At 40.4% G+C, this 23,361-nt stretch overlaps 1 protein-coding gene across 1 annotated transcript; it reads left to right on the top strand.

Annotated features, from left to right (window-relative positions):
• The first annotated feature begins 1,168 nt into the window (after positions 1–1,168).
• slc35a2 (solute carrier family 35 member 2) lies at positions 1,169–22,414 on the top strand. The gene is made up of 5 exons (XM_053625657.1): positions 1,169–1,539; positions 7,015–7,197; positions 9,948–10,099; positions 10,947–11,644; positions 21,371–22,414. The coding sequence occupies exons 1-5, from the start codon at positions 1,470–1,472 to the stop codon at positions 21,396–21,398; spliced, it is 1,131 nt and encodes a 376-aa protein (XP_053481632.1). The 5' UTR covers positions 1,169–1,469; the 3' UTR covers positions 21,399–22,414.
• Positions 22,415–23,361: the final 947 nt, after the last annotated feature.

Genomic DNA, 23,361 nt, shown 5'->3' with positions numbered 1-23,361 from the left:
GCGAACATGCAGTTGGAAATACAACTTACACGACTCACTGATATTGGGGGGGAAACACACAGACAGATAAAAAATATTTAAAAAGACGTAATGACGAAAAGATTCTCTGATTCAAACACTTACCTGCTGAACAAGCGCGAATCTCATTGTTGAGCAAAAGGATTCACTGACTCAGGGGACACAGATCAGGATCAGGATCAGGACACACAGTTTCAAATAAGTGCATAGAAATGAGTATCCCTTACCAGTTACATCACTGTCATTTTATTTCTAAAACTCAAGGACTTCTATGCTGCTAGTGGTGATTATGCCCTAACCACACACCACCCACTACACCATTATAATGCTCTTTGTTGTATTTATACTCTTGTCCCATTGTATGCATTTATTGTTCTGTCCATTTTATTGTACTGTCTCTTGTGCACTTTGTCTCCCACAATTGTCCGAACACATGTTGTCAAATGCATCACTGCATTTGTCTGCTTGTTCTCCCCGTGGTTTGGGGGTTTCCTCTGGGTACTCCGGTTTCTTCCTCCAATCCAAAGACACATACAGTCGGCTGATTGGCATTTCCAAATTGTCTGTTGTATATGAGAATATGTGTGTGATTGTGCCATGTGATGGATTGGATACCCGGGTACGCCGGTTTCCTCCCCCAGTCCAAACACATGTATGGTAGTCTGATTGGCACGTCCAAAGTGTCCGTAGTGTATGAATGTGTGTGTGAATGTGTATGTGAGTGTGCCCTGCGATGGATTGGCACCGCGTCCAGGGTGTACCCCACGTTGTGCCCCATGCTCCCTGGGATAGGCTCCAGGTTCCCAGTGATCCTGTAGGATAAGCAGTATAAAAAATGTATGGATGTATGGATGGAGACTTGTCGACCAACCCAGGTACAGTACTCTACGGCAGTGGTTTTCAAAGTGGGGGATGCGGGACGCCTGGGGGGTCTCAACAATTTGGTGTGCCCATCCCTCCCACTAGTATGTTTTCTCTTCCTCACTCTCAGACAACCACACACACACACACACACATACTCAATTCCTAATGTAATGTAATGTAAAGATGTAAGATGTTATTATTAATAAAAAAAAAGGTGGATATATTCAGAAGTCTGTATTTTTAATGTGTTTCTCCCTCCAGGCCGCTTGGTGGCGGTAATGCGTCCTACAGGTTTTTCGCCAAACCTCCATATATTAAACACCAACGAAGAAGAAAGAATATGACGTATCCATCGACGCTTTCGCCGGAAGCACTAGTGTGCGTCTTTACAGTCTTTGCCTGTGTGTGTTCTTTTTTTTTTTTTAGTTTTGGAAAATGTCACGGAGCATTTAGACAACTTTTCATTATGAAGTGAATCCATCGGGATTAATTTAGTTAGCTTGTGGCTAACGGTTAGCCCGGGAAAAGCCACAGTAGGTGCTGTTAGCTGTGACAGTCAGTCCGGGGATTTAGACGTCAGTGCCAACATGGCAGCAGGTAACCAGGGTCCAGCCTCGGCAGGTGAACACAAGACTCCTTCACGCAGACACACTGATGGTAATGGCTTCTTACCTGCTCGAAATATAACAACTGACCTTAAATGTTTAGCAGCATGTTTAGTGTTTGTGTTTCTCACCCCGCCTTGTTACTTTCCTCTCGCTCTAACTGACAATAGATGCTTTTTAAAGTTGAAAGGATTTGTAAAATGTTCAATTCAGGCTGTAGTGGTACTACAAAGATTCACTCCTGAGTCAGTGACAGTTCGTGTTCATTTGATTCACAAAGATTTCCAGGGATTCACTGCATGCAGTAGTAGGCTGTATTTGGCTTAATGTGAAAAACAATTATTCTGAATACGGGCTCAATATAATGTAACACAACATAAGTAGGATGCAGTTGAACTAAGTGGTGAACGAATCATTTAACTGAACCGACTCTAGACACTGAAAAGACTCAGAAATGTCAATGGCAATACAGCCTGAATTGAACATTTTTACAAATCGTTTAAACTTTTAAAAGCATTTCTGTCAGTTAGTACATCAGTGAGGATTTAGTGTAGCTGAGCTGAATGTATAAGTTGTCTCCCAGGGTTTGAAGTTCAACTTTTAAAAGAATCAAGTTTAGAAAACTCAAGCTTTATCCGCACGCCTTTTCCAAATCAAGATGGTCGAAACACTGCCTTTTCGAAAAGAAAACAACAACAACAACAACAACCTGGAAACATCTTTACGTTTCGGTGTTTCTTTCTTGGCTTGAACCGAAATATGAACTCGATTCGTTCTTTTCAGTAAATAATAATTAATCCACAAAACATTCAACGTTAACTGTTTTAATCTTTGGCACGAAGGCTAGAAATCAATTGCTCGTGAATCCAAATATCATAAATACCTTTTAAGCTGTATCCCAAAATATATCATAGAAATAGGATCAACTTGTGCAGAAACATTTTCAAATATTCTCAAATTGCACATGGGGGAAAGAAATCCTGCTGGGTTTTTTTTTCCCCCTTTATTTGATTTATTAAAATATGTATATATTATTGTTCAGTGTATATATATTATTTGAAATTTATGCAAAAATGTACAATTTTACAGTACAGCCATACTCATTGTACCAGTTACATTCACATTGGGTCTTTAAACCAGGATGTGTTGGGTTTTTATTCGTCTTAATTCCTTCTGAATGTCTTTTCAAAACATCGCTGGATATAAAGATTTAGTTTAAAGTCATTCTAGCTCTTGTTTTCCAGAGTTTAGATTTAGTCGAACGTATTATGAACCGGATGAAGTTTTTATGCTGATGAATATTCTGATTTCAAGTGTTTACATGAGTCGCTTTTAGAGTATTCCTTTCATGTTCTAGAACACGGCTCGATTGACAGCACTCGTCATTACGTCCGATGTTGAAATCTTTACGTTTATCGGTGAAGTCAGAAAACGTTAACTTATAATACGGTTGACCTTTTCTTGAAGATCCTTTTTTTGATTTCCAGTCGGAGATGTTCCCTTATCCGTTCAGTCTGCCTGCGCGCCCGCCATGTCATCGTCTCTTACGGTCACTTTATTTCTTATTTCTTATTCCGTATCAGTAGTTACGTTTATCCCAGGTGTCCCGTGTCATTCGAGATCGGTTTTAATGTTAGTCTTATGATGAATCAGATATGACGGGGAAAGGAAAAGCTTTCTGGATGAGATCCCATTTTCAGAATGCGAATTGAGAGAACACATGTCTTGAACATGTTTAATTAGAGTTTGAAGAATACTCGCTGATGAATTCAGATTTATTACCTTTTAAACGCAGGTTACGGCGGGAAATTTTTCACGCCGTAGTCTTTGTCGCTTTTGTGGAGAATCAGGTGGAGCAGGTCAGACCACCTTTAACGCCAGTTCGCTTTCCTTTAACGGTGTTAACGACGGGCGTTTTATCACATTCTTCTGAAACCTTAGTTGCTGGCATGAGAAGCATGTTTGTTTGAAGTTCCTTGTGTGACCTGAACGATGGTGAAGACTCCTGCCGTTAATTAGTGATCCTTGAGGATCAGGTGACCTGTAGGGAACAGGTGTGCTGCCAGCTCGCGTGGGCGATATTGAGTGAGACGGAGACCCACACGACAGCGCAGTCAGAATATCTTGACTTATCCTGGACATTTCCTGCACTTCCATGTGTGCTCTTAGTTCTAGAAGATTCCAGACTCGCGGGCCAGCTACAGATCTCACAATGAAACGTCGTAATGGACATGACGCTCGGTTAGAAGAATATCTCATGGAGAATATTCCCCACTGACCAATGGCGTAGTCTTTCTTTAATCGCAGGTTTATCGTTCGACGCGCGTCATCACGGGGAACACACGGGGTTCACACTGCCACAGCCTCTTTATAGCATTGTATTTGGAGCTTTTTGTACAATTTGAGAAGTAATAATCTTAAAAGACTGCTGTAATCGCACCCAGCATAACGCCGGCTTCACCGATCAGACCCTCTGACAAGGTGGAACATCATGGGTGCAGTAGCCGCGTCCTGGGTTCACGCCACAGCTCCGTCACATCGTTTACGTCAGCATAAGTCAATAAGACGTCAGTTCTGGTTCAGTACTGACTGATACTCTGAACTGATTATGTATATAATTCACACGCGCGTCTAAGTGACCGGAGACCGTTCATTTTCAACGAGAGCTGGTGACTTCCGGTGACACGTACGACAGCGTACGTTGGCGACCAGATGTCGGCGGGTCCAGCGACGCGACAAAGCTGAGAAAATAACTTAACTTTTATGCAAATTTGGAGCGAATTGGTGCAGCGACTACCACCGAGAGTGAAGGCAGTAGAGCGCACCCGATCCGTGATCCGCCACGCTGCCTGCGAGCCTGAATTGTTTCGTGGACCCGGACGCTTTCGCCACAGATGGATTGCCACGATGATGGAGCGCACACGGCTTCTCCTTCATCTTGTAGTATATGATGCACTGGTGAATTTTATAGACAAACGCTCTCTCTCTCTCTCTCTCTCTCTCTCTCTCTCTCTCTCGCTCTCTCCGTCTACTGGCAACTTCAAAGTACAGAGACGGGTGAATGTGTAAATTCGCTGTACGTGTGAACGTTGCATTTCCGAGAGCATGACGGGTCTCATCAGTACTTTTTATAATCTGTTACTCACAGTAGATTACAGTTACTAACATTTCCTCCTTTTCCCCTGTAAAGTAAACTAATATTGTTGTAATCGTGGCTTTTCATCAGAACATGACGCATCACTGCAGTCAGCTGGTAGGTTTTATAGCAAACCTACATATTATTAAAATCTCCCGAAGCATCATGGTGTTCGTACTTGCTGTATTTCTCCACTGTACAGTCGTATTTGCTGAGGACAAGTGTGTGTGCGTGTATGTGTGTGTGTTGGGTGGAGTGCCTGACTGCTCAGAGTGTGTATAAAGGCATGGATTGTTAGTGTGTGTGTACGTTGGCAGGGTGGAGTGAGCAAACATCCTTGTCGGTGGTGCGTTTAAGACCGAACAAGCCTGCGTGTTAGTTAGGATTATTCAGGATAAGGATTACCGAAAACTTTTGAGACTAGTCTTTTGTAAATAGATTTAGTTGTTCTTGTTTTTTTAAATAAATGAAATGACGGATAGTGATATTTGTTTAATATCTATTGCACCGTTTGCTTCTCACGTCTGATTGAGCAGAAGGTTTTGATTAATATATTTTATTTATTTATTTATTCATTTATTTACAGCTCGGACAGTAGTTCTGCCTATAAGGTAACTCTCAGGTTCATATTAATGCAAACTTTGAAATATGTTTATATACGTTTCCATGGTAACGGCGAACACGGTACGGCGGACGCTCCGTATATGGATTAAAACATATCACTCCACAGCGTGGTTAAATTCTCGAATCCGATTGGTCGTTATTAGTTTTGTGTAACAGCGCAGCTCGGACAGAAGTTCTGGCCGTGACGTGAACCACGGATTGATGTTATTAACGCGCTCGTTCTAGTACGTTGTCGTTTCTATAGCAACAGATTCTACACAGGGACTCATATGGCGGAAGCCGCGCACAAATCGGAGACTAATGATAAACGGTTTAAAAATGTGTCTAAGAAAGAAAATCGTTTATGTGGTGAAGTTTTTTCGTTAGGAGACTTTTATTTTAAAGAGGACCGAATCGTGCGCCTTTTTACGAGTCTCGGGTGTCCCCAGAATGTGTCTGTGACCTTTCAGCTCAAAGTACTGCATTTATTATACCGTGCTGCAAGCGCCCCTTTTTGGGTGGAAGCAAAAACATGCCATTTTCACGCGTCTCTCTTTAAATGCAAATGAGCTGCTTCTCCCCGCCCTTTTTCCGGAAGAGGGCTGTCTCTTTACAGCTCGTGCTTCGGATACTATGGCAACAACAAATCAGGAGAACCAATATGACTGACACCGTAAATACTGGTGTTTAAGGCCTACATGTATGAATTATACAGACAGTAAGTGTTTACGGGTTAAAAATAAAAATGAATGGATTAATCAGTCTGGCATCATAAGTAGAATAACACACTCCAGACTCCACGTGTTGTACATCTCATCTCACCACATCACTCAGGAGTAGAGAGTGGATTTTACAGAGACTAATAATTGAAACGTCGGGCTGTACCTGCTGATAAGCCATTAATCAACCGATAGTTTTTAAAAGTTGATACTGATAGAAAACATAACACGAAATATTACATATAATAATAGAGATATGTAATATAAATATTAAGTAAAATATTGCTGAACTTTACCATGAAAATGTACTGTACATTTAATGTAAAATATTAATATATATATTAACTATGAGTAAGTTTTAAAGTAAATAAAAGATTGAAAAGTTACACTGCAAATAACATAAAAATAGAGACGTCCAAAAGGAACAAAAAACACTTCAAATAACACACCGAATCTGGTCAGTGATAGTTTTATTTCGCCTCTAGAGGCCTAACCCTGACCCAGCAGACCATTCTCAGCCGGGAAAAAGTATTGTATCTCCTGTGTCGCTATTTGTAAGTTATTAAGGTAAGTGATGACTAATGTTCCACAGCATTGAATGTAACTAAAAAATACAAGACATGTTGTTCTTAAAAATGGTTAACATTGGGGAATTTCTGTTGTATAAGAGAATTAAAACACTTCAGGATGTGCTCTTACAGGAACACGATCATCTTTGGGCGGTGGTACCTGTAGTAACTCTGTTAACGTCACGTCACACCACTCCGTTGTCGATTGTTTTTCTATAACAGCACTGCCCCAAGTGTTTTATTGCTTGCTTAATACAGGTATCTGAGCCATTGTACTTTATTGTGCTGTCCTTATTCGTGTTCTGATTGTCCCAAAAGTCTTATGTGTTTAGACTTCTGTTTAAAAGGTGCTTGAAGGTTTAATTTATGACGGTCACGGCCACAACGCTCCATCAGCACTGACATTAGGAGACGATTGACTGATGTTGAGAACATCCTTAAATTTGATCGGTTACAGTTTGGACGTAATTTTACCGTCTCTTTTGTTTGTCCCTCTGCAGCGAACAGGAAGTTGAAGTACATCAGTTTGACTGTATTGGTGATCCAGAATGCCTCGCTCATCCTCAGCATCCGTTACGTGCGGACGTTGCCGGGAGACCGCTTCTTCACCACGTCCGCTGTGGTCATGGCTGAGGTCCTGAAGGTCTTCACCTGCCTCATCGTCATCCTGTTCCAGAAGAGAGGTGTGTCCTCGTTCTGGTTCTTGAGATGTCTGAAGAAGTCTGGAAATATTCCAGAAGTGTTTTGGGGGGAAAATTAGGGATAATTTTTTTTTTTTTTTTAGGCAGTTTTTTCCAGAAAATGTACGAGTGTGTCTTGTTCGTGTACGTTTTCCTCTCACACCCAGTGTTCCTGGGACAGGTTCCAGCTCCACCGCAACCCTGATATCCAAGATAAACCGCGTACTGAAACGAATGCGAGAAAGGATAAGGGTGAATATAGTTACATCCTGAAAATATGGCCCTGATAAGTACATAATAAATATAATGACGTGACATATTTTTTGAAGACTTAATAATCAGCTGGCGCAACCATGACTCATGTTCTTAAAAACATTTTCTAAAGTGCAGTCCAGATAAACAAAGTGTAACGTCATCGTCGTCAAACCAGGCTTGTTCTAGATGATTCCAGCTACTTCAGTGTGCTTTTGCAATCTGGTTCATTTTGTCTGTTAGTGCTGATTATTAGCTAAACTAGGAAGTTACCACCGTCATTTCGACATGGAATAAGTGAATTACTGTCATCCTGTGCGCTAATGCACACCCTATTTCATGTTTTTGCCAGTTAAAGACCTTCATCGTCGACCAAAAGAAGCTGAATAAGGAAATTCTGGGAAGTTTAGTAATTAAAAAAAAGAAACCTTGAGAAGGTCAAGCGTAGGATTGTAGGAGTCTAGTTTTGTCTCGCAACCTCTTCCGTTGCTAGACCGGGAGAGGTATAATATATATATATACCATGCTCTTTTGACTGAATGGCCACAAATTCCCACAGACACAACTCCAAAATCGTGAAAGCCCTCCCAGAAGATTGGAGGCTGTTTATAAATACAACGGGAGAGCAACCCCTTATTAATGCCCATGGTTTTGGAATGGGATGTCCCATAAGCTTATGTAAATGGATATGCCTAAATCTATTGTGTAGAAAGATTCTGCAGGATTCTGTACAGTCATGTGGGGGGGAAAAAAAATAAGTACACCCCATGGAAATTTGTTAGCTTTTGACCCATTTGGACGCGGAAATATTTGATCATATCTGAAACGGTGCCTATTAATAAAGGTGATACACTCTGTCAAATGACACATAATTGACATTTTGTAGTAATTTTCACAATGTAAATGAACAAAAAACAGATCAGTCACTTGGAAAAAGTAAGTACACCCTTACGTTTATCACACCTTCAAACCCATACAATTAGAATCAGTCAGTACGTTTACATGGACAACAATAAATCCAATATTAACCCGATTAAGACGATACTCTGATTAAGAAACTAGCATGTAAACAGCGATTATTGATGACCTTATTCCGGCTAAAGTCATACTCGAATACGTATTAATACATGTGGAGTATTCCTATTTTACTCGCATTGTGGAAGTGCATTACAGACATGTACACACCTTAATCACGCTATTAACGTCGTGTGGGAGTTTTCAGAACGCAAGGCTGCGTTCGAAACCGCGTACTTACCTACTGTATAGTAGGTGTAATACATGCGTTTCAGCTGCTATACAGTTGGTAAGTATGTGGTTTGGGACGCAGCCCACGGCTTCAAGCAGTCGTCTATTAGCACGTATAGCATGACAAATAATTAACTGCACTTGAAGCTTTCATAAAATGAAAAATGAAACACCCAAAGCTGTTTACGGTCCCATAACGAAGACGAACTGTATGTTAATACGTGAAATTCTGGAGGGACGGCATGACATGGGGACGTAATGACGTGTGCCGTTAATCGCTCTATGTTCTATAACATGTAAAACCTGAACATGAAAGGAGTATTCTAAAAGCTACTCATGTAAACACCTTAATCAGAATATTGTCTTATTCAGAATAAGGTCAATAATTACATTACTGCTGTCCATGTAAACATAGTCAGAGATTAGAAGCTGCTTAGGGAGTGCAGGTGGAACCGGTCTTAGTTATACTACTCTCATATCTATTGTCTGGTGTTCCCTTTGTTTTTTTTTAAATCCCTTGCCAGACTCCTAGGCATCCACAACTTTTTTTTATTTTTTCCTGAAAGCCTTACAGAACTCTTTAAATCTTGGCATGATGACCACAAACACTTCAATAGCAAAGAGAACAGTACGCCAGACACTAGATATGAAAGCGGTATAAATAAGACCGGTTCCACCTGCACTCCCTAAACAGGTCCTAATCACTGGCACCCAATCTTGAACAATTTTGTAGCTTTGAAGGTGTGATGAGGTGTGTAGGGGTGTACTTACTTTTTCCATGTGACTGATCTGTTTCTTGTTCATTTAAATTGTGAAATGTACTACAAAATGTCAATTTTGTGTCATCTGATTGTGTATCACCTTTTATTAATAGGCGCCGTTTCAAAGAGGATCAAACGTTTGCTTGTCCAAATATGCAACAAAAAAAAAAGCGCCAACAATTTCCATGGGGTGTACTTATTTTTACACATGACTGTGTATATAAAATTGAAATAATGCTTGGTCTTTTTTTTTGACCACATTGTACGCCAGGTTGAGTCCTCGCTCTTAGTAAAATAAATAATAATAATAAATCCTCTCCTATTACCAGATTTTTCCAGTAGATCCTCACACAAACGTTGCTAACATTTTAACCTCTCAAATTTTCAGCGCCTCCTGTGTACCCCTGTCTGAAATTCTCTAAACCGATGTAACAGGGGGAAATTGTAGATTCAGGGCTGGATTCAGTGCTGAACGCTCCGTCTGTTTCTGCGCAGGAAACATCAGGGACTTTGTAGCCTTGCTGTACGACTCTATAGTGGTGCAGTATTGGGACACGCTGAAGTTGGCGGTTCCGTCGCTTATCTACACGCTACAGAACAACCTGCAGTATGTGGCCATCTCGAATTTACCAGCTGCCACGTTCCAGGTAAGCAGTCACTGGCTTTCTTCTTCACTTTCTTTCGAGGAGCGTCATGCTTTAGAACTGACGTTCTTGGTTCACGGTGTATTGTTTCGTTAAATTATAGTTAATGGTCAATTATCGTTCTTGACTGATCTCGTCAAACATGACCGGGCATGCTGTTACGAAACGAATCGATGCGGAGGTGGTGTGATTCACTGTTATTATCACCAGTAACGTTAAAAATTGTTGTTGTTGTTGTTGCTTGATGTACCTTTTACCTCTGCCTCTAAGCTCTCACACTGGAGACTCCTTACGGGAATGCTAAATAAATACGTTGTTTAAAATTGTAATTCCTGATATGGTGTCGTTTTCTGGGGGGATATTTTTCGTTAGCGTTTAGCATTGAGTTTTCAGCGTTGGCACGTTGTAACAGTCAGGAAAGGTTTCAGTATAGAGGAGTTTTGTTTTGTTTTTTTTTTCTTCCCTCAGAAGCATGGCAAGCTGTGTTTTTGACTTACATAAGTACTACATAAGTAATATCAGGTATAAGTTGTTTAGCAGACGTTCCACACCATGACATGTACCTATAAATGGATAAAACCACATGAGGTCGTTTTGTTAAAGAAATAAAATACTTCAGGATGTCCTGGGGTTTGTTTTTTTTTTTTTTTTTTTTTTTGCACAGCTTCAATAATGCATCAATAATCACATGCATCAATAATCATGGTGGTAATGGCTTTCAATATATGCATCAGAGCACATTTGCACATGTTTATAACAATAATAACGATGAAGATAATTTCGTAATCGCTCGCAATTTTGGTCTACTCTTCTCCACTCGTGTTCTTTCTGTCTCTGTGCGTGTGTGTAGGTAACCTATCAGCTGAAGATATTAACGACAGCGCTGTTCTCGGTGCTCATGCTGAGGAAGAGCCTGTCCCGTGTCCAGTGGATCTCTCTGCTCCTCTTGTTCGCCGGTGTGGCCATCGTCCAGCTGGAGCAGGACGGCAGCAAGAAGAAGGAGGCCATCGTCTCGGCCGGCTCTCAGAGCTACGTGAAGGGCCTGCTGGCCGTGATCGTGTCTTGCCTGTCGTCGGGCTTCGCAGGCGTTTACTTTGAGAAGATCCTGAAAGGAAGCAGCGCCTCACTCTGGCTCCGAAACGTGCAGCTGGGGCTCTTCGGGACGCTCCTTGGCCTGCTCGCCCTGTGGTGGAACGACGGCGCGCAGATCGCCGAGCAGGGCTTCCTGTTCGGCTACACGCCCACGGTATGGGGCGTGATTTTCAACCAGGCGTTCGGCGGCCTTCTGGTGGCCGTGGTGGTCAAATACGCCGATAACATCCTCAAGGGCTTCGCAACCTCCTTCTCCATCGTGGTGTCTACGGTCACGTCCGTCTACCTCTTCGGTTTCCACGTGGACGTCCTGTTCACGCTCGGCGCTGGCCTCGTCATCGGCGCCGTCTACATGTACAGTCTACCCAAAGCTGCGGCTCCGCCCACCGGCGCCGACTCCTTCCCTTCCTCTTCCTCGTCCTCCTCTTCCTCGCAGACGGACGGGTTCCTTCCAAAGTCAGTGCTGGTGAAATGAACCTTTGCTGGCAACATTTTCTCTCCCTCACCCTTCATGACTTTCTTTTCCAGTAATCCCTCTTTAACTCGGATTTCTAATCCTCTTCTTTCTGCTGCTTTTGGGTTGATTTTTCTTTCTTTCTTTCTATCTTTCTTTTTTTTTTTGTAGCGTCTGCTCTCTCTTCTCACGGGTTACAACGGGGCGTCTGTGTGTGCACAGTCATAGTGCGAGCGCTTTTATTATTTGCTGAGTCCTACTCAATTAAATCTAATCTATGAAATCTAATCCTACACACCAGGCTATAATCCTCACAAAAATCTCGATTAACAAGATCAGGTGTGTTTGCAATAAAACCACGGCAGTAGCATCAGGGGCCAAGAAAAGGCTCGGCCACATCAGGGTTGGGTCGTGACTCAATGGGCGAGATTTTTAAAAATTTTTTTTTAACCGTAATTATGCTAATTGTCAGATTATTCGTGTAAAGCACAAAACCTAGAGGTGGCGTATTATTACTTACAGGTTTGCTGTTTCCCCCCCGTATGCCTTAAACACCATTCTACACTTAACTCAACGTGTTTTTCAACAAGAACTGAAATTAACTTACTCGGAACGAACTTTATAATTGAAGTCTAAGGGCAGTTGTTGAAATTCATCAGTAAAATTTGTCACGATCCAGCTGTATAGAACATCTGCACAAGCGCCTAACGTTCTCTCCTGTGGTACATACAGCGTATTAAATAGCCCTAGATGCTGATGTTGGAGTTCTTTTGGCTGAGACTCCTCACACAAATAAATAAATAAATAAAATAAAATAAAATAAAATAAAATGAATAGACACCAGGGGTGCTTGAAAGTTTGTGTGCCCTTTAGAATGTTCCATCTTTCTGCACAATCATGACCCTAAAATATCAGATTTTCACACAAGTCCTAAAAGTAGATAACGGGAAGTTCTCTTAGAGAACCCAATTAGACGGAAAATATTATACTCGGTCATGTATTCATTGAGGAAAATGATCCAATATGACATCTCTGTGAGTGGCAAAAGTATGTGAACGTCTAGGATTAGCTGTTAATTTGAAGGTGAAATTAGAGTCGGGTGTTTTCAAAGGTCAAAGTCTTGACCTCAGTGCAATAGAAATGTTGTGGAAGGACCTGAAGGACCGCAATTCCTCCAAAGCAGACACGCAGGACTGATCGACAGTTACCGGAAACGTTTAGTTGCGTCTATTGCTGCACAATGGGGACACACCAGATACCGAAAGCAAAGGTTCACATAATTTTGCCCCTCACTGATGTGTAATATTTGGATCATTTTCCTCAATAAAGAAATTAATGACCAAGTATAGTATTTTTGTCGCATTTGTTTAATTGGGTTCTCTTTATCTTCTTTTAGGATGTCTAACGGCCTGTCTAAAACCGAGTGCATGTAGATTAACGCGGCAAGCGATGTTCAGTGCGGATGTAGCAGCCCCACTGTGTGCCGTTTGTAGTAGCATTACAGAGCTTCGCGGGGAAGTTAACATTTCTTAACATTCCTATGCTATAAAGCCCTGAAACACGATATTATTCTAATGATGATGATATTCTAGTCCTGCATTTCGTCTTTATACGAAGGCCTGAATGATATGAAAGCATGTGTATATATATATATACATAAATATATATATATTTTTTTGTATTCGTCAAAAAAGAAAAATCTCCAGTGGGAATGATGCTTTGAAGAATAATTCTCACTACAGCCAATAGGTCTGGTCTTGGCCAGGCTTCGGCCGTTCACGTCACTTTTGAAGAAGACGAAGCAGTGGGGCTTGTCCGCTCACGTTCCCAGCTCGATGATCCAGCGTTAAACATATCTAAGTGCAGCTAACGGCGAGTCTGGGCTCTGCACGCTGTCCACATTTGTGTGTAGATTTCACTTCATATCCATCTGCATCCACAAACATGGCTCATGCCTACCAGCAATACATATAATGAGATTAATAATCATCATTTATGACACTTCAATCATTCCATTACATGCTTTTTTTTATTTATTATTTTTATTTATTATATACATGTTAGCCGGGGGGGGGGGGAGGCTAATAAAACACCAGCAAAAACAAAGATAAAATACTAATAATGAAATGGTTACAGAAGGAAATTATAGCTTATTTATGTATATAGGGGAAGAAACAAATATTTAGTACAAATTAGGTTTAAAAAAGGCTAAATAGTTAGCGAATGAAAAACGTGAAGTGGATGCATTTTGTTAATGAAGACATCAATTCCTTGTGAACACGGCCCAATGCCGGTATTAAAAACTGTGATTAAATGATCTCTCTCTATATAGCTTTCCTGATATAATGAAACAGGCCACGCTGTTTAAGAACTCGTATCCCAGGTGATTTGAGCTGTTTTAAATCCCGACTGAGAAATCCATCCGATTGAGCATAATCGCGCTCTATGAATGAACGGCATGCGTAGACGCACATGCACGCAGATACACGGAACTTTCCGCCGCTGATTAGCGCCCTACAGAGAGACGTTATCAGTGCTCTGTCAGCAAGATCGCCACCGATACGGATTTGTAGAACCGTCCAAACGATGATCCGAAGGACCCCCGACTTCATACACACGTTAGATGATGTTAATTTGCCTTGAGGGCTAATTGTTTTCTTTTCATATCTAATCCCAGAGCAGTGCTGAAATGAAAAACAGTATGGGAGCCAAAAGTATGCAGAACCTGACCATCACACCCATATGTGATGTGGAACATATGTGGTTCTTCTCCAAACTGTTACCACGAAGTTGGAAGCACACAGTTATATAGGATGTCTTTGTAGGCTGTGGCGTTACAGTTTCCTGTCCTGGAACCAAGAGGCCCAAACCTGCTCCAGCGTAACAGTGTTCCTGTGCACAGTGTGAGCTCCATGAAGACGTGGTGCGCCAAGGTTGGAGTGGAAGAACTCGAGTGTCTTGCACAGAGCCCTGACTCAACCCCATTGAACACCTTTGGGATGATGTGCACCCCCAGACCTCGTCCAACGTCAGTGCCTGACCCCACTAACGCTCTTGTAGCTGAATGAACACAAATCCCCACAGCCACGCCCCAAAATCTAGTGGAAAGCCTTCCCAGAAGAATGGAGCGTATTATAACAGCAAAAAGAGGGGAGTAAATCTGGAACAGGATGTTCAACGAGCACAGATGGTGGTCAGGTGATTTGTCAGGTGTGCACAAACTTTTGCACACGTAGTATGGCTGTGTTCAGACAGCCAATTTTCTCCCAGTTTGGTCGACTTCAAACCAGGAAGGGTGAACACGTGGCTTAAGACGTGACTCCAGGTACGTGAAGCCGGCCAGTCGCATCTTCACAGGGCAGCTTGAGGAAGGCGCTCTCTGCCCTCTTCCAAATACAAGAGCTCACAGATGCTTACGATTGGTCACTAACCCTGTAATTGCCAGGGTATCCCTCCCTCCGTCCCTCCCTCCCACAAAGCACTGCAACGTTTGCTTCCTTGTCACCCGGCCATCGTCAGGATTCAGATTCACTTCGAGTCTCTCAGTGATGGTGTTGAAGATGAGCGCTCATCTGTTGCACCACTCTGGAGCCCAAATCTGCTTTATTTATTTATTTAATATTTGAGTTATATCCCAACACACTCGCATATCCACCGGTTGTCATAGTAACGACGCACAGTGCATATAGCGAATAGTGCGTGGCGGGTGAAACAAACGAATGTGGATTTCAACCCTGCATACATGCATGCATACATACAAGAAAACACTATACTCTTCCCCATCATTATTTTCACTTCTTCAATTAGGATCATGTCTTTCTTTCTTTCTCCTTTTTGAAAATTTTATTTATTTATTTATTTATTTAAAAAAAATTCACTTTTTTTTTTTTTTTTTTTTTGGCTTTTCCCGTCTCGAAGGCCGCACTGTTCAAGACGTGCGGCGCTCTTACGATGACATCCCGTCTCGTAACGTGGCCTCAGGATTTCCGTGGATTCTGATTTGAAATGTAACAGCACTTAATAGTGTGCGCTGTTTCAAAACTGCCCAAAGCAGATCTAAATAACCCACATTTAGAAAGAATTACCAAGTACTAATTAGTAATGAACTTCTCAGTAGCTCCTCAGACTCGAGCTGCCGGTTTGAGTAAAGTGCGTACGCTCCTGTAACACACCTGATTCGGCTTATTAAGGGCTCGAGAATGATTGATTTGGAAGCGGTAAACTCCGCAAAAGCTCTGAGTAACGCGAACCACGTGTAGGAATATTCTTAACGTAACACTGTGAGTTTACTGAAACCGGATGAAACGGAGTAGTGTGGTGTTTCGCTGCAAGCTCCGTACGCTCCGCCTGTGCACCTACAGTACGTTTCGCTATAATACTAATCAGTAGTATCGTTCTTGCTGTTGCACTACAACGTTGGGAATTCTGGGAATCAGTCGAGTCTATAATAAATGTACAATGCAAGTTAGGCTGTACAATCTACTCATGAAGCTAACACTCATTGGATTTTATTATCATATTTTTTTTAAAAACAGTGCCCACTTGCAATCAGTGCCACACCACCAAGGTTTGCGACCAACATGTAACTGATACACTGACAGTCAAGAGTTTTTGAACTCTTCTTTCCTCATGATGTACGTTAAATAAACACACAGCAAAAGCTTCACCATACCGACTGGCACTTTTTCCGCTTGGTAAATAAAGGTAAATTGTTATCGTCTGCCAGACAAGTCTGTTGTGAACGAGCTGTTACTATAGAAACGGTAAGGTATTTTTCGTTTCTTAACGTAATTTCTGTGCTGCGTTCGACTTAACTCTGAAGCAGGAAGCCGAAACTCGGAATTACTTCGTTTTCAAGCTAGCTGTGTGGGGGGGGGGGGACATTTTGTTCGCCTTTTGTTAGCTAGCTAGCTAGCTAGATGAGTGATGTGTATTTACCTCCTCAAAACAACAAGCGGTGTATGTCTATGTCGATTTGATCTAAAGCGAATACTTAACTCTAAAACGTAACCTCATGACGGTCTCATCAACCCCGAGTTCAGCAAGTGACAGTACACAAAGTAGCGCTTCTTCACTTTAAATAAATTGTGGTGTGTGTGTGTGTACATTATATATATATATATATGTATATGTATATGTATATGTATATATGTATGTGAGAGAGAGAGAGAGAGAGCACAATATTGGCTTAGTGGTTAGCACATTTGCCTCACACCTCCAGGGTCGGGGGTTCGATTCCCACCGTGGCCCTGTGTGTGTGGAGTTTGCATGTTCTCCCCGTGCTGCGGGGGTTTCCTCCGGGTACTCCGGTTTCCTCCCCCAGTCCAAAGACATGCATGGTAGGCTGATTGGCATGTCCAAAGTGTCCGTAGTGTGTGAATGTGTGAATGTGAATGTGATTGTGCCCTGCGATGGATTGGCACCCTGTCCAGGGTGTACCCCGCCTTGTGCCCCATGCTCCCTGGGATAGGCTCCAGGTTCCGCGTGACCCTGAAAAGGAGTAAGCGGTATAGAAGATGGATGGATGGATGGATGGAAGCGCTACTTTGTGTACTGTTCGTGCCGTGAGCAGCCATGTTGATTTGACGTCACTTGCTGAACTCTGGGTTGAGGAGACCGTCATGAGGTTACGAATAGGAATTCATAGTTGCATCCCCTCCTACCCCAGTGAGTTACAGGGTACACGGCACTAAATGTGTACTGCACGAATAATTTCGAATCTTGAGACACAAAGGGTTCCAAAATTTTCGACTGTCAAAAGCCAAGAATCTTTTCATCAGCTTTCCACGAAACGTAAAACTCTCTTAATATACACTGGTGAACTCTGTGGGTCCTATCTCAGAAAAATCACACCTATCCTCTGCGTGAGTGTGTGCGCACGTGAGTGAGTGTGCGTGTGTGTGTGTGTGTGTGTTCATATTTGCTTCACTAGTGCTAACAAATGGCTAATGCTGTGCCTTTCTCAATGCACTTGTGACTGTACAGTAACGTCAAAACAATGACACGTGTAAATAATATAAAGACTTTATTCTCCTTATTTTCTTTCTTTCCTGCTTAGACAAAATGAGTCGATGTTTCAGTGATGTTACAAAATGTTAAAAAGGGTTGTTTTTTTTTTTTGTGCAAATATTTGATACAAACATGCCAAATCTGTTCTCACATCAGAGCGAAACAAGACGTTTGAGCAGATTTAACAGATGAAATGTTATATTTATATTTTTTTGAGCGCATAAGCACATGTTTTAGTGACGTAATGGTGATGGGTTGGGGTGTTGGACAAAATGTGTGTGTGGGGTTTGGTTATGATTTCTATCGAAAAGGTTTTATGACCTTTTTGTTGGGATTTACAGCATAGTAATATATCTATATTATATTATATTATATTATATTATATTATATTATAGAGACTTATCTGGGACATGAAGCTGCTTTTTATACATCTGAAGCCCCCCCCCCCATTTTTTTTTTTTTTTTATTTCACAAAGAATGCTAATTTCCTTGTTGTGAAATGATTCGTTTTATTCTTTTCTTTTTCTCCGAGGCTGTTAAAGCTGTACATGACAGCCACGGATGAGTTTATATCAGTTTATTGATTGTCGAGGGAAAATTCACTGGAATTAAACAGGTCTAAGTTTGTTTTTAAACCTGTCGTTGTATCCGTTTGGGGTCTTAAAAAAAAAAAAAAAAAAAAAAAGGAAGGAAAAAACAGTCAGTGACTTCAGGCAGCTAAAGTGTGTGCGTGTGAGAGAGCGAGAGAGAGAGCCTGGATTTTCAGGGAACAGAGGATTCACTAAAGCCATACTCCGCCTGTGAGGGTCTGCTTTACTGAGGCCGTTACCCACTGTGTGATTACTCCGCAGTCCGAAACGTCGAGTCCGACATCAACAACTCGCTTATTTCATCAGTTAGGAAAAACAAATACAGTTAGTTAGTGCTGTTCTAGGAAACTAATCAACAGTTTAGATGGAGCGGTGTGATGCAGCTGCTGCCACTGCAAAGCTGACACTTTCAATAGACTCCTTCCATAAATGTTCAACAAAGCACCTAAAACAAAACCAGATACTGTTTTTAAAACATCTTCTGACTAATCAGATTGGAGAATTAAACAGCGCTGTATTATAACAAACGATACAGTTGAGTGCAAAAGTTTGCGCGCCCTTGAGACACAATCGCACGGATTTCTACCAACAGCGTGTTTGGGTTTCACAGCCGTTCCTCTATATCACGTGATATCTGTTAAAAGGTTTCCGTCCACCTGTCTGATACTTTCGAATAACGTAAACATTTTTTGCGTGACAGTTTGCCTTTATAACTGCCTCTCGAATCCTCCGAGTAGCTATAGCTGCGTCCACGCCATGTCGTAATTACGAGGTTCCGACTTGTGTTAAATAAAACCCCAAAAAAACACCTTCACGTCCTCGTATAGCTCGTAACTACAACATGTTAACTAGTAATTTTCTGAGAGCACCTGACTACTGCAACGCCATGTGGAAACACTGCCGGTTTACTGCTGAAGCCGGTGCCAATTTGAGTGGCTATCTCGTGATAATTCATATAATTGACTATTATTAATGTCGTAATAATGCAAGGTTAATTTGAAAATAAAGAAACAAAGACACAATACAGTTTAATGTTATTTTACGGTTGTCAACATCTCGCACGGATTCGTTTAATTCCGAGTCCGAGGACGTGAACAGCTCCGAGTAGAACGTCCGGAGTGTCCTCTAGTAATAACAACATGGCGTGAACGCAGCGTATATCTCTGATATTATATTCTTCTAGTTGCCCATCTTCAGATCAGGTCTGAAGATCAAAAAATTTATTTTTTTTAATAAATTTGAATTTTATTTATGATGTTTATTTTGCCTTATTTTTTGTCATTTTGTTTCAGGATACGCTCATCATTTTTTTTTTTTTTTGCGGAGTTCTAGTTTTGTGAAGTACAGCCTTTTGAAAGTCATGGGGTGCACAAACTTTTGCTCTTAATGATATAAAGTGGACAGCTGAGTAATAGAGCATAAAGTAAACAGATATATATTTTCACTTCATAGCAGGATTTCTGAACAGATATGAAGTATCAACATGAAATAAAAGGTTTGTACTTTTACTAACAGATGAAATTAAAAAAAATAATAAAAAAAAGTGGAGGACTTTATCTTTCGGACCTTAATGTATACGAGTCAAAGAGGAAACAGCAATGAATGAATGAATGAATGAATGAATAAATAAATAAATAAATCTCAAATGAATAAAATGCCCCAGAGATGAATGTGTACTTAAAAATGTTTTTCTTTCGTTCTTTTTGTTTGTTTGTTTTAATATTAACATTTTCCTCAATGACAATACAATTTCATTTTTTTCCCCCTTTCAGATAACACTTTTAAGAAACCACAGTAAATATCACGTAATTGAATGAATGAATGAATTATGCGCGATATTAATGAGCTGGAAGACGTCTCGTCTTGGACCCATATACACGATGATGATGATGATTTACTTTAAAAAGCTGTGTGCGTTAGTGAATCTAGCCCCGTGTGCACGTCTTCACGTCTCACCTCCGTACTAATCTTTCCTTAACGTCCTCGTTAGATGTTTATGAAGGTTTCAGAGGAACACGTGTGAGCTTTGTGCGTGATCGTCTCACGACATGATCACGTGCTGTATTCTGAACACCGAGGTGGTACAAGCGAGACGGTTTTTCATTAACCCTTCCTCTTCAGACGTGAGGTTGAAATGTCTCGCTCCCTGATTGGTTAAGCGTCCGGCTGGAGGTTTGTGAACTAACTGTGAAATTAACCGCATGTCTATGACTTTCTTATTCACATCCAGTGAGGTTATGTTTATGTGGAAAACAATTCACATGCAACTGTTGACCTTTGTGGTGTTTTTATTATTATTATTATTATTATTATTTTTAATTTAAATTCCTCCATTTCTTTAATGTGTCTGGCATTTTGTAAATATTCTGTAAAGCCCCGTGTTGGCTTTTATTTCTTTTTAGTGGCCTCTTTCTTGAGGCTGATAATAAACAGATAGTGATCATGTCCTGGTTTCTTATCTGAGCCTTACACGTGAAGGTCTTTATGGTTCGTGTGAAGAGAAAAGAAGTCACAATACGGTACAGTACAGTAAAGTGTGAAGGAAAATCCTGCCTGTTTCAAAGATCCTATCATATACGAACACTAAAAATTACACACGTCTTTAAATGTATGAGAAACCCCAAAGCCAGATCTTATACCGAGCCTTAATTCCTGACCTTGGCTGTGAAACTCGAGGAAATCGAGCTCAAATTACAACACACAGTATTTGTGTTTGACGAATCCTGGATTCAGCTAAATAGTAAAAGACGCTGATTCCCGACAAGTTTAAGTTCATTAAAATCCCTGAGACGAGATCCTCCACGGTGGGTTTAGTCACCTGGGTGTTGCCAGATCTCTGTCATTCATGGCATAATAAACATAATTAACAGAAGTCTATTCGGACTCGTTATTGTGCTGAAGTGGGCCTGCTGAGGAGTTTCGCAAGGAGCAGATTGGACACAGGTACGTAAATACGTTTACGCAAAACCACAGTTTGGATTCGTGCAGAGATGGTGAGTTTTTACTGAAGAGTGATGAAGCGTCTCGGACGTCGCGCCGATAATCTCTCTGTGAACTAACATTTGCTGTGAACAGGATTGAGTGGTGTTTTTGTTGATGTGATTCTGTCTTTGTTCCTGTTTATTCTAGGAGCCTAGAAAAGGAGAAAGGAAGCTAAAATATGAAGAGAGAAGGGGATGGGAATGAAGGTCTTCGGATGCTACTTCAAATAACATTTCTTAAACTTTTTATATAACAAAGATATTTCTTCCTGGAGCACTACAGAATGTACTAGAAGTTTGTTCTCTAACATTTACTGTACTTTTTCTGTTTTTACAATTACACTTTGCTTTTTTTTAAAAAAAAAGGCTATATAGCCTATAATATATATATATTTGTATATGTGCAGTGACTTGCATAAGTATTCACCCCCTTGATCTTTTCCACATTTTGATTATATATAACAAATCTACACAAAATGGCCAGAAATACTGAACCTGGTCATTTCCAGCTTGTAACACTATAAACTGTAGAATAGTTCAATTAAAACAAATATTATTTTTTTTATGTTGTAATGACATCTTAAAAGATGAGGGTTTTTTTCTCATCGCTTTTACATAAACAATTAGAGGTTTCAGCTGCTGAAACAGAAGCTTAAACTTTTTATATGTATATGAAAATTTTTTTTACACTTAATAGTGAAGACACAAGACTATATAAAAAAAAACTGGAATTTGATAGAGTATGTTTTAAAATACATTAATACGATCTTTTACGATTTTTATCAGCAGAGGAAAAAAGGAAGCTGTATAATTTTTATGCAGATTTTTTTTTGGAGCTGATTTCATGTGATACGCATCAACTTTATATTCATCTCGGGAAGCACGTCTCAAGCTTTTTACTGTACACTTGTCTGTTTTGTATCCATCATTTAAAGATGTTTTTAATTTTTATAACACTAAGCTGCCTTACATGATGTCTGTATTTGTGTGTGTGTGTGTGTGTGTGTGTGTGTGTGTGTGTGTGAGAATTTACCTGAAAAGAATATTAGAGTTCAACATTTATTAGATTTTATCCAGTTACATTTCCGTGATTAACCTGTAGATGGTGCTAAACATTTTTTTTTTACCTGAATAAAAAGCTTTTGGACGCATGAATACATGTTTAATAAAGATTTTGGAGTTGAGAACTTCACCCTGGGGTGTGTAATACGCCGAGCCTGGCTTTGATTTGTGTGTGTATACTAATATACAGAAGTTGAGTTCATTTCGTACAAACATGCATCTGAGTTCAGAAGATCAGAAATTAAACTCTGGCTCCAACACATAGTCACAATATGACTGTACGTTGTTTAAATAATGTGGCTAATTTGAAAAAAATTTGTTGATTATGGAAGAAATCTGAGAGTCAGTTAAAAGGGTCCCTGACTGTAAAAAACAAACAAAAAAACACCCTGCCATGGAGGGTAAAGAACGTCCATAATGCTATCTGTTACTTGTAGGAAATATATATATTATAAAATATTTAGTTTACTAATAAAATGATCATTTATTCCAAATCGCACAGGGACTTTGAATGTGTTGTGCGCTTTCCGGAAGCAGGAAGACCTAATTATGCGTTTGAAAAAAAAAATATTTAAAAATGTAATCTTAACTTTATATAACGTGAATAAATCCGGTACAGTTTTATTTAACGCGTACTTTGTTTTATATAGGCTGTTCTTTATTTTCTATACCGAAATGTTTTCAATTCCTTTTCACCGGAACTCGTATTGTAGTTTAGCGGGGCGCTAAACCGGAAACCGGAAGTAAACCGCTTTCATTATTAACGTTTTAATGTGGATATTTCTTTTTTTTAATGAGTATTTTATTTAGTAATAAAATATTAAGCACGGGTGGGAGTTCAGCCCTTGTTTTTTTTTTTAATCTACCAGGGGATTAAAATGTGTGCGTTTTTTTCTAAAGCAATGCATCAAAATGAAAGTTTCTTTCCAAATATTTTAAAACAATAAGATTAGAATCGAGTTCTATAGTCGCGTCAAAAACAATACTTGATTGAACGAGTCCTGGAAACATTTATTTAATATTTAATACACTGCGTTATGTTTGGCTCGTCATCACCAACTCAAATTTTTCCCACAA

Source organism: Ictalurus furcatus, chromosome 5 (assembly GCF_023375685.1).
Source record: "Ictalurus furcatus strain D&B chromosome 5, Billie_1.0, whole genome shotgun sequence".
NCBI lineage: Eukaryota > Metazoa > Chordata > Actinopteri > Siluriformes > Ictaluridae > Ictalurus > Ictalurus furcatus.
This window is presented reverse-complemented; position numbering and strand designations above follow the sequence as displayed.

Excerpts from the sequence above, each read along its gene's own strand:
- slc35a2 (XM_053625657.1), top strand. The coding sequence starts at position 1,470 with ATGGCAGCAGGTAACCAGGGTCCAGCCTCGGCAGGTGAACACAAGACT. Across the intron at positions 7,198-9,947 it reads CATCCTGTTCCAGAAGAGAG|GAAACATCAGGGACTTTGTA; the intron begins GTGTGTCCTCGT and ends GTTTCTGCGCAG. Across the intron at positions 10,100-10,946 it reads TACCAGCTGCCACGTTCCAG|GTAACCTATCAGCTGAAGAT; the intron begins GTAAGCAGTCAC and ends GCGTGTGTGTAG.